A 12483-nucleotide genomic window follows, 5' to 3' on the forward strand; every position below is an offset into this window, starting at 1 on the left:
AATATGTGTTGGTACATTCCCTGAGATACTTTTAAGAATGAAAATTCAGACCTAGTTTTATTTTTAAAATCCTGCAACATCTACCAGTTGACGAGTACGCACGTGCTTTTAACCAACGCGGGCAGTTAAACCACTTACTCCCAAACGATATTGTTTGGCCTGCTTGCATGCATGCTTATATGCATTATGGGGTAATTCTATAACGCTTTTTCCATGAGTAAAGCCTGTTTTGCACATAGAAAAGGGCATTTATAAAACTGAATGGCAATTCTATAACTGGGCCTCCCCATTTACTAGCACAGTTCCTTCGGAACTGAACAGGAGTCTTCCACCTACAGCCCTGCAAGTGGGAAGTGCTGTTTCACAATCATGCTCTCAATAGTGAGGGAGAGGCAAGCTCCGCAGAACTCCAGGGACCCTGCCTGTCCCTAGTGATTGAAAACACAGTATTGAAGCACAGACTACCCCCCCCCCCCCCCGCAGCTAAACAGTTGGAGAAACGTACTCCAGAGTAGCAGATTTCAAAGCATGTGAAATCCATGGAATTGGCGCCTTCTGTCTCGCTGCACCCTACGCCTGGAATAAACTTCCTGAGCCCCTACGTCTTGCCCCATCCTTGGCCACTTTTAAATCTAGACTGAAAGCCCACCTCTTTAACATTGCTTTTGACTCGTAACCACTTGTAACCTCCTCTCCTCCTTCCTGTACACATTAATTGATTTGATTTGCTTACTTTATTTTTTGTCTATTAGATTGTAAGCTCTTTGAGCAGGGACTGTCTTTCTTCTATGTTTGTGCAGCGCTGCGTGCGCCTTGTAGCGCTATAGAAATGCTAAATAGTAGTAGTAGTAGAAGGAGAAGCTGTCTTGTGGGGTTGGTCATCGTCGGCATTTCACTTTATACATTCCTTAGGTCAGCAGTGAGCTGCCCGTCATACACTATTTCAGGATTTAAAATAGAGGCAGTGAAAGCACCTCATCATCCTCTCTGCACGTTGTCACCTAGTTAGAATACGCACATGCCGTGCTGACAATATCCTATTGTAGGTAGAGTCCTGAGTAGAGCTGTGCTCTCTTGTCCCTTCATGGCATGGTGCTGTGTATTATGCTCCTACTCTCTGCTTTGCTGTACAAAGAGAATAACACAGCACTGGCAGGCTGGAAATGTCAAATGCATTGGTTATATTTTAAGTCAGCATTATAAGGACCAGGTGCATACTAATTTCATTGAGGAAAAGCGGAAGCTATCTAAGATGCTTCTTGAGGCAATCTGCATAGCAGGTAGTACATTCTTGGATTTATTTTGAAAAGCATTTCAGTGTATTAAATGTTAGGAAATTCCAATTTTTCTTTACCCCCAGTTTTGCTTTCCGTGATCACATCCCGTGTTTATTTGTCTTTTAAAATGATATACAAATCTGTTTCCAGTATATGCTGCTCTCACCAGATCATCTCCACTCCCAGAGACCTACTTTTGTTTTTAGAAGGTAATTTAACAGGAGGATCTTAAGGCTCCTTTCCAGCACACGACTGGGATTTTATTTAATATTTGGCTAGGGTTACCATATGTCCGGATTTAGCCAGACATGTCCTCTTTTTGAGGACATATCCGGGTAACTGGGCGGGTTTTGCCAATCTGCCCGTTTGTCCTATAGGATGGCCCGCCCGCCAGACTGCCCATTTGTCCAGAAATCCAGACAAACCAGCAGATTGCTGGCCTCCCCTCCCCTTACTTACTACTGCCCTGGTGGTCTGGTGACCTCTTCCGCCTTCGGGGCAGGAAAGAGCCCCCTCTTTCGTGCCCGGAGCGCTGCCCTGCATGCGTCCTTCCTGTTCGTGATCTCGGCGCCGATTCAAAATGGCTGCTGAGAGTTGAAGTGACCTCACGAGACTTCAACTCTCGGCAGCCATTTTGAATCGGCACCCAGATCACGAACAGGAAGGATGCATGCAGGGCAGCCCTCCGGGCACGAAAGAGGGGGCTCTTTCCTGCCCCGAAGAGGTCACTAGACCACCAGGGCAGTAGTAAGGTAAGGGGAGGGGGAGTGACGGGGTGTGTGACAGGGGGGAGGGGAAAATGTGACAGGGGGCGGAGCGAGGGCGTCAAAAGGGGCGGGGCAGGGTGTGAAAGGGGCGTGGTATGTGTCCTTTTGGGGGGACAAAATATGGTAACCCTATACTGGGCTTTCCTTGTCTCCTTATCTATCCCTCTTGCTCATCTTTAAATGAATTTAGAGGTCTCTAATTAGCAGCCTCTTATGTCTTTGCTGGAAGAATTCTTTGGGATTATTTTCATACCCAATAGAAACATTTGTGCCAGTCCTTTGGTTAGTAGTACAGTGACTGGGTTGCCCAGTAATACTTGTTCATGATTAGAACCAGCCAGCCCAAGTTTCTCACTGTGACCTCTCCACTTCTTTGTCCTGGCAGGTGGCTGTAAAAGTCATTGACAAGAAGAAAGCCAAAAAGGACACGTATGTCACCAAGAATCTAAGACGTGAGGGGCAGATCCAGCAAATGATCCGGCATCCTAATATCGCTCAGCTACTGGATATACTGGAAACCGAAAACAGCTACTACCTGGTGATGGAATTGTGCCCTGGCGGCAACTTAATGCACAAGATATATGAGAAGAGGTGTTTGGAGGAGAACGAAGCCCGTCAGTATATAAAGCAACTCGTCTTAGCAGTGGAGCATCTGCATCGAGCAGGGGTGGTTCACAGGTGAGACCAAGTTAAAATCTGTAAAATCTCTCTGCTCTCCACAACATTTTGGAATGCCCTTGACATGCCCATGGCTATGTCTTCTTTTAAGTTACACGCTAGTAGAGTTGGTGCCATGCTTTATAGAATCACCGAACGTCTAAAATCTTCCCAAACTTACACTTTAACAGTCAGCAAGATCAATGAAATTATAGTAGGATCTATTTAGAAGCCGTTGCAATGAGAAACTCTGGAGACTACCTTGAGACAGCGAAAAGCGAAACATGAATTCGTGTCGGTTGACAACTGGTCTCCACCGTTCATTCTCTGTTTTGAGAGAATGGAGAAGTCAAGCTAAAACTAAGTACTTATGATATTGAAAAAATCTTTTTAACTTTGATGAAAAAAACCTTGATAAAAATTATAAAAATGTGGAGAATAAAATGTGGACTAAAAGAAAATGTTGTAAGAAAGGATTGATGAGGATTACGTACCCTTCCTATATTGGATGTGTGTACGTGTATCTGATGGATCCTACTATAATTTCATTGATCTTGCTGACTGTTAAAACTGTAAGATTGGGAAGACTGAAGAAGTTGGGCGTATATATGATTGATAGATCATTTTCCCCCTTCATCATTCTTTTGAATGTGCAATAGTGCATTGAGAATTATAGTATATATACTTTATAGAATAGCATGCAGCCAGATGCATGTGCAAATTTTAATGAATGCCAATTAACATCAATAATTGGTTGTTAGCACCCATTGATAGTTAAGGACTTTACTCAATTAATTTGCGCACGCTGTCATGTAACGCCTGAGCGCTACCCCTAGCACCCACCTGTGGTTAATCCCGTGGCCACCTGGAGGGTCCTACCCAGCACTGCCCAGGCTTACCTGCGCACGTGCACCTACACTGGCATACCCTCCTCCCACCACTGGGTTCCACTTGCCTCTGGGTGAGTCTCCCATCCACAAATTATTCCCTGGTGGTTTCTAGGGAGCCATAATCCCAGGGTCCCACAGTTCCTAGAAAACACTCACAGACTGAGAACATAAACTGTTAGGATTATTAGTCCAGGAAAACAGAGCTAATAGGATTATTATAAAAAAAAAATAAAAGTAGAACAGTGAACAGTAAAAGTTTTCAAAATAGCAAACAGGAACAGGTAAAATAACAAGGATTTAATGTTAAATGTAACTGAACACTTTTTACTACCTAAGTAGTACCTGGGGAGGTCAGAAAAATAAACTGCTCACAGGAATTGAACAGGGTCTCAGTGCAGAGGTCTACTCCCTCCACACTCCCAACTGAGACTGGGGAGTTCTAGCACATTCTGGGCTAGGTCTTTGGCTTTTGGACATAGAGCATTAGCACTGAGGGTCATAGCCAGACTTGACCTTTTGGGGGGGGGGGGGCAGAGTTGACATGAGTGGCACTAGGCATAGAAGTGTGACTAGTGTTTAGAAGTATACAAAAAATGCCTTAGAGTGAACTTTATGATGGATTTCTAAGTAAACAGTCTCTTCTGCATCAATATAAAAGAGAGATTAACCTCCGTGGCTTCAGCTTTTTGATATCTTACTTGTGTTCTCAATCAAACCTTCTTGAGCAGTGAGCCACGCAGGCAGCGCTGAAGATGGCTGCTTCCAGTTGCCCCAATCCATCTCGCTTCTTCGTCCCACTCACAGGAAGTTGAAAAGGCTTCCTCCTTGCAGTGAAATGACCGGGGCAGCTGGAAGCAGCTGCCTTCTGCGCGCTTTCTGCGCCACAGCTCTGCTGGAAAAAGAGAGGAGAGATGTAGCCGGCTAGACCTGAAGGAAGGGAGGGAAAGCTCAGCTGCCTGAAGTGGGGACAGGGAGCAGAGAGCCTGAGGAAGCAAAAAACTGCCTGGTTGGCCACTATTGTTGGAGCGGAGGGGCTGAGACAGAAATGGGGGGGCTGGGCCCCCGAGGCCCCCTGTAGCTATGCCACTGCTATAGGTTACTTTTCTCCTCAGGGGTTTTCCTCTTTTCTTTGGGGAAGGTAAACCACAAAGAAAACAGACCTCTGCTACATTTACAATGCCGAGGTCAGACACCACCTGCTGGCCAATCAAGGGAAATACACTGAAGGGAAGAAAAGTGTCATAGGGCAGCATTACAAATCAAAGCATGATAGTCCCCAGTTTCGCCACATGCACACCTTGGGTGGGCATGGAAATCAGGGCACCATATACAGACTCTGGGGATTAGTGTAAGTCCTCGCGCCGAACTGCATATACTTGTATATGCCCAGTAACACCAGATGCCTCCTTTCCTTTTTAGACTAGGAGCCACATAGGCACCCTCTGGAAGAGCTGTACCAAATGTACGTATTCAATTCCATTCGGCCCCGAATAGTACCCCAAATACATTATTCGTATTCAGCCGTATAGTGATTTACATTCAAATACGAATAATCCGGTGCTCTACTGTGCTAAATCCTATTGAAATAAACGCTTGATTTCTGATTTAACGTTGCTGCTTTTATTATTTAAGTTAAAACTCAATGGCTGTTATTCAAATTTATATTTGGCCAAATAATAATTTTTCATTATTTGTATTCCGCCAAAGAGTAAAATATGGTATATAGACATACAATGATAGATTCTTCCCCCCCCCCCCCCCCCCCCCACACACACATGTGACTTGTGTAAAGGTACAGACTGCGTCTCCTATATGTTGGATTTTTTTCCTGTGCTGCTTTGCTGATTTTTAGTTCAACAAACCGCATTTTTGATTTGGAACATTTATACGGAGAGACTTGAGTGTCCCCCATTTAGTGATCCAGACACTACTGCTGGTATCTTTTTCACAGTATAGCCCCGGAAGTTGTGCCCTATTAAAAAAAGGGGGGGGTTACTTACATCTTTGATATTTCTTTTTATTTAGCCATATCAGAGGTATCATAGATGCAGCTAAACCATACTGACGTGACTGGATATTTTAAAGCAGCAACACTCTCTAATAAGGAGCATCACTATATCCACACTAGGAGGAAAGGAAATCTGATAGCAGCCACTGGACCCACGGTCTTCCCCTTCCCAAGATCTGTGGCATGTCTGTTTGAAAGCCTCATCCAGAACTGAACAGAAACTTTAACCTTTGCAGCTGAATCCCACGGGAAATCAGAAAGTCTGAGCAAAGTTCAGATTCAGTTTGAACACAGTTGGGACTTTGTCAGAGTGAGTTACAATCAGATGGGCAAAAAACGTGAAGGTAATATTGACAAGAGAAAGCCAGCTGTCTGTATTCTTCCTTCATCTGTTCACGGACATATATTCCTAATAAAGAGCAGAATGAAGGGTAGGGCAGAGGATGAGTGGATTTGATTGGAATTCACTTGTCTTTCTCAGAAATGCTGTTTCGAAGGGTAATGTGAGAGTCCTCAGATGATCTGTGCTTTTGGCAGCAGTTCACACCCCTCGTAGCACAGAAAATGCTTACCCTTAGTGTTCAGTTTAAAGCGTGGGCAAATAGGCCGGCAGCTGGTGCTAACATTTACACTCAAGAAAGCATTCTAAGGAAAGAGATGGCAGCTTTGTGTTCATTTCTTTGAAATGTCTCGGAGTTAGTTTAACAGTTACGTAAGAACATAAGCGTTGCCATACTGGGACAGACCGAAGGTCCATCAAGCCCAGTATCCTGTTTCCAATAGTGGCCAATCCAGGTCAGAAGTACCTGGCAAGATCCCAAAACAGTACAATACATTTTATGTTTCTTATTCTAGAAATAAGCAGTGGATTTTCCCAAGTCCATCTTATTAAAGGCTTATAGACTTTTAGGAAGCTATCCAAACCTTTTTTAAAAACCCGCTAAGCTAACTGCTTTCACTACATTCTTTGGCAATGCATTCCAGAGTTTTTATGTTTAAATCTTTTTATTAGTGGTAACAGAGCTTGTACAAATTGCTCAGAAAATGAGACAAACGCAAATTATCAATGACTAGTAAAAAAGGCCCGTTTCTGACACAAATGAAACAGGCGCTAGCAAGGTTTTCCTCGGAGTGTGTATGTTTGAGACAGTGTGTGTGAGAGTGACTGTGAGAGAGAGAGAGTGAATGTGCAAGTGTGTGTGTGTGACAGAGAGAGAGTGAGACTGGGTGTGAGTGTGTCTGTGAGAGAGAGAGTGTGTGTGTGAGAATGAGAGTGTGTGCCAGGCCCCCCTCCCTCCCTCCCTCCCAGTTCCAGGGTCGTCTGTCTCCTCCCTCCCTCCCTCCCTCTCTTTGAGTGCTAGGGTCGTCCCCTCCCTCCCTCTGAGTGCCAGGGTCGTCCCATCCCTCCCTTCCTCCCTTTGAGTGCCAGGGTCGTTCCCTCCCTCCCTCCGAGTTCCAGGGTCGTTCCCTCCCTTCCTTCCGTCTGAGGTCTAGGGTCGTCCCCTCCCTCCCTCCGAGTTCCAGGGTCGTCTCCTCCCTCCCTCCCTCCGAGTTCCAGGGTCGTCCCCTCCCTCCCTCTGAGTTCCAGGGTCGTCCCCTCCCGATTTATCCTTTATACGGAGAAGGAAACATTGTTGCTTTAAACTTAGAATGAACTCTCTACTTATCTTATGGATGGATTGTTGCGGTCATGAGTGAAGTTCGTCTTGCTGGGGTCCCAGTCGATAAAGTGATGTAAAAGTGGCTGTGGTGTACAATCCAATCCCTGTTGGAGGTTTTTGATATCCAGCCGTTAGTGTCTCATGCTCAGTTGACCCTCCGTGTTTCAGGGTCATCCCCTCCCTCCCTCCCTCCCTCCCTCCCTCCGTGTTTCAGGGTCGTCCCTTACCTCCCTCCCTCCATGTTAGCCTCTGTAATCGGGATATTGGGCAGCGCTGGGATAACTCTGCAGGGAGGGGTGGGAGCAGAGGTGGGTGTGATGCACTGAGAGGAGGGGGGCTTTGGTGATGCGCCGAGGAGGGGGGGGGTTTGATGTGCCGGGGGGGGGGGGACTCTTGCTCCTGATCACCATGGCCTGGCTGCTGCCGGCCACCCTGCTCTTTCCCATCACCTTCCCCGGCGGCGCCGTTATCTGCATCCACGTCACGCGCCCTGCTCCCCTCCCAGGTCAGCCCTGCCCCCAGGGGTGTGGCCACAATGGCAACGGTGACTTCAGCCAGGGCTTTGGAGCCTAGCAGACCAACTCTGAAGAAAGTCACGGACACAGGCAGCCAGACTCATAGAATGTTGGAGGTGAGAATTATTATATAGGATATCACTTAAGTCACCATACACTTCTACATTTTATCCCCCCCCTTTTTCCCCCCCATCCCTCCCTATATCCATCTCTCGCCTTATGTTTATTAATGCGAATCACCCTTGCATATTTGCATTCCAGAGTTTAATTACTCGTTGAGTGAAAAAATATTTTCTCCGATTTGTTTTAAATTTACTACTTTGTAGCATAACTGCGTGCCCCCTTTTTTCTCCATTTGTGATTTCAGTGTGTAATTCTCCTGAATGTACATACTTGATGCACTACGCAGGTCTTTATCTGCTGTCATTTTATACCATGGGGTAAATATTCTGCTGGTGATGGTGAGCGTTTTGCTTACTTCCATCGGTGGTGTTTCTGGATATTCAATGCTGGACTATGTCCAAGTTTCATCATTGAGCTTCCGGTTTAGGCGGCGCAGGTCAGAATTTAATCGGCCATGGGCTGCCGCTTAAAGATAAGACTGTGTTTTTATGCGGTTACCCTGGCTGGTTAAGTGGTGAATATTGGGCACTCAACCAGCCACATGCTGACTCCACCCCCAGAACAACTTCAAAATAACCGGTTTTCAATTAGGCGCTAACCGCTAATTTTCAGTGGCAATAATCAAGTTAAGTGCTACTGAAAATTATCAGATAGCCCTGACCAAACGATTTAATCTGTCAGCGGCCGTTTCTGGCTGGTTACATCATTTTGAATATTGACCAAAATATTACTATGTTACTTCTTACTCCTCTTGTACTATGGATATGGGAGAACTTAGGGGGTCTTTTACAAAGCGACAGTAATTACTGCTTGCTAATCCAGAACTGCAGCTGGACCAAAGTGGCCGCCAGTGGTAGGTCCGGCTGGAGCGTACTCCATTTCCAGTGCTCCAGAATCTTTTTTTTCCTGTAGTGTGGCGCTAACCCAGTGATAATTGGGCAGGTTACTGCTGGGTTACTGCGGGAGCCCTTACCACCAACTCAATGGGTGGCGGTAAGTGCTCCTCGCCGCATGGCCACATGCGGTAAGGGTTATCTTTCTACGTGGCCATTTTTATTTTGGGCATTTTACCCACTGCCGTAAAAAGGGCCCTGGCATGCGGGAAAAATGTCTCCTGTCGCTACTGTAGGGCACTTTTCCCCGCAGCTTAGTAAAATTTCCCCTTACTTTGTTACTGTTCATAAGAATGTCCTTTTGTTGATATATTTGTTAGGGATGGGCTGTCATTTGCCAATAAGAGTGCACACAATTTGCATATAAAGTGCCTTCTGTAATTCTGTATAGAGCACCACGTTAGCCCCCAATTTAGCAAGAAAATGTTTCATGCTAAAAGAGAAGTTAAATGTCAAAATGGGGGTAAATCAGTGGCGTAGCAAGGAGGGGCGGGAGGGGCGGTCCGCCCCGGGTGTCAGCTCAGGGGGGGTGCTCCCTGCCAGCTCCCCCTCTCGGCGCATCGACACCCCCCCCCGACCAGCTCCCGCACCCTACCTTTAAAAAGAATATCGGAATCCGAGGCGAGGCGTAGCGCCTCACGCCTGCCCTGCACGTAAAAGAAATGTGGACTGTCGGGCCTTCCCTCGCTCTATCTGTCCCGCCCTCCGCTGACATAACTTCCTATTTCCGCAAGGGCGGGACAGATAGAGCGAGGGAAGGCCCGATGGTCCACATTTCTTTTACATGCAGGGCAGACGCGAGGCGCTGCGCCTCGCCTCGGATTCCAATATTCTTTTTAAAGGTAGGGTGCGTGAGCTGGTCAGGGGGGTGTCATCGTGCTGCACCCGGGGGGGGGGTGCAACGGCGAAACGCCCCGCCCCGGGTGGCAGCCCCCCTGCTACGCCACTGTAATGGCAGTTACACATGTCCTCCTTTGTTAAATTGTACAGCGCTGCATAACCCTGGTAGCGCTTTAGAAATGTTAAATAGTAGTAAATAGTAGTAGTAGTAACTATTCTATAAGGAAGTGTTTTAGAGCTTATCTGCAAGAGATCGTGCACATGGGTGGGTTGCAGAGTTACGTGCAAAACTTGCAAAATACTGTACGTTGCCAACATTTGGGCTCAAACATGTACACCTCCTCCCTTTTACATGGCGTAATTGATGGCGCCTAAATATTGGAGTGCGAATGCTTTATTCTGTGATGGAATCTGGGCTCCCAGACGTTGTTCTAGAATACTATCTTTGCATGTCTTAACTTTTAGCGACCTTTATAGTATTTTCCTCTATATGCACATGGGGTAAATTCTATAAACAGCACCTAGAACACCCCCCCCCCACACACACTTAAGTGCTATTCTATAAGTAGTGGTGTTAGGCACAGTTTATAGAATACTGCTTAAGTACTGCTTGAGACCCGGGGGGTCGTGCATAAATTTAGGCGTGTCCATTTGCACCAGCCAAAACTTGGTGCAAATGCCCCACCTAAATTTATGCTTGGAAATCCCTTAATCTGTAATTGCACGCATAACCAAAAACCGTGCCTTTGATCTGCCCCAAACTGCCCATGACCCTTTAATTTCTGTGCTCCCTTTTCAGGATGCATGTAGAATTTAGGTGTGGATCACACGTCTGAATTTACATGCATACATCTTAATGAATTTCAATTAATGCCAATAATTGCTTGTTAAAATTCCAATTACTGGCACTAATTGGCTCATTCAGTTGAATTGCGTATGCAAATTGGGCGTGTGTGCAATTTTCGGCTACTTTTATAGAATCGGGGGGATAGTACACACTCTTTCACAATGGTGCACACATGTGTAATGGTTCATGCATGTGTATATAGAGCACACTCTTTAAGAAAAATGTGCACTGTCCCCCAGATTCTATATATGGCTCCCAAATTTGCATGCAGATTGAAGTTGTATGCGCAAATTATTTAGCTAACAAGCCATTAACTCACAATAAATTACTACTACTGCTTACTACTACTTATCATTTCTATAGCGCTACTAGATGTACACAGCGCTGTACATTTGATGTCGGCAATCAATTATAAATAAATAAATTATTGCAGTTAATTGGCAGTAATTAGATTTTGCGAGTGCATGACCAAGGGGGCATTTTAAAGGTCTGTGTGCAGAGATATAAAATTCTGCCATTCCCACGCCCAAATGCCAAGAGTTGAACGCCAACATTTACAGTAGTTTTCAGCTGGCATAAATACCGCCACACAAATTTGGCAAGTGGAATTGGGCTCTAAGCGCTACTCTATAAAGAGGGATCAACTCTGAGTGCTCTTTATAACATAGTGCTCTGCGCCAATTTTTTTTTTCCAGCACTCAAATTTGGGTGCCTTTCCTGAATCCAGTCCTGTATGCAAAAAATGAGCACCAACAATGGCATTCATTTCAAAACAAAAAAGGTAAACAATGAAACAAAAATCTTCTGGCAGCCCATCCCTAGTATCTATGGCTCCTTGGGTCGGAATTTTGCAGTGACCTATCTATTCAAGGTGCATTGGTTATCTACATCTCTCTCCTGCCCTCCTGCCACTGTCTGACAATCTCACTTCCCTTTCCTGCAAAGCTCTACAATTCCTCCCCCCACACACGCCCCACTCTTTCAAATCACCTCCTCTGTTCTGGTCTTCGCCCAGGCAGCTTAAGCAGCACTCATAGGCTGCCTGCACCTGCACCAGGTCTTTCTCTCACTCTGAACCATCCCGCCCCTTCTGACTCAACTTCCTGTTTTCTGTGGGACGGGATGGTTCAGAATGAGAGAAAGTCCCGGTGCAGGCACGGGCAGCCGATGAATGCCGCTGCTCCTGCTGCCCGGGTAACACTGGAGTGGAGGCAATTTAAAGTACAGATGGAGGAGATGTGCAGGGGTGTGGCGTGAGGGGGAGACACACCTCCTGTGAAATTCCTGTATATGTTGCTAGATTTGTGAAAAAATTTGCATAAATAAAAAAAAAATGAAGAAAAAAAGTTTCTCCATTTGGATAGAGAAAATGTAACTTTTGTATAGAATAGTATAATTTCATTGAGAAACTTCTGGAGTTCTTTGCATTTTGTTGCACGCTGCCTAGCAATGAGCCAGATACCTGCCTTTTAACAGTCTGATCAGGTGCTTCTCATTCCTTACTGTTGCTTGTGTTTCTCACAGAGACCTGAAGATAGAAAACCTTTTGCTTGACAGCAATGACAACATCAAGCTCATTGGTATGTAACATTCCATGTTCGGCATAGTAATCACCTTAAGGCACTCTTTCCCTGCTGGTTTTCTTGCAACATTTTTGCTGTGCCCTTCTGTGAATCTTGATAACCAAAGTGGGCAGAGTTACAAAAAGGAAACGTGAAAGAATTCACGCCTCTCCAGCAGCACATGGAGCAATTTAACAGATGCCAGCATGTGAGATTGTACAGCAGTCTGGCTCTCAGTGCAGGCAAAACATTGAAACCAGTCTGGGCCAATGATCAGGAAAGGAAAACAAAAGTCCCAGAAAACCTTACAGCTTGTGGCACCATCATAATAGGGAGATTAGGGATAGATAGATACTTCGTAATGGCGTCTTTATGACTTTGGGGGGGGGGGAGAATTCAGTAAAAATGGTGCCCAAAAGATAGGCAACAGGAAGATCTGCGCT

At 45.7% G+C, this 12483-nt stretch overlaps 1 protein-coding gene across 1 annotated transcript in view; it reads left to right on the forward strand.

Annotated features, from left to right (window-relative positions):
- HUNK (hormonally up-regulated Neu-associated kinase) overlaps nucleotides 1-12483 on the forward strand; it is a 99710-nt gene that overhangs the window by 40601 nt on the left and 46626 nt on the right. The window contains exons 3-4 of the mRNA XM_030202150.1: nucleotides 2430-2722; nucleotides 12003-12058. Of these exons, the coding sequence (XP_030058010.1) occupies nucleotides 2430-2722; nucleotides 12003-12058 (349 nt within the window). The remainder of the gene's footprint in view (nucleotides 1-2429; nucleotides 2723-12002; nucleotides 12059-12483) is intronic.

Source organism: Microcaecilia unicolor, chromosome 4 (assembly GCF_901765095.1).
Source record: "Microcaecilia unicolor chromosome 4, aMicUni1.1, whole genome shotgun sequence".
NCBI lineage: Eukaryota > Metazoa > Chordata > Amphibia > Gymnophiona > Siphonopidae > Microcaecilia > Microcaecilia unicolor.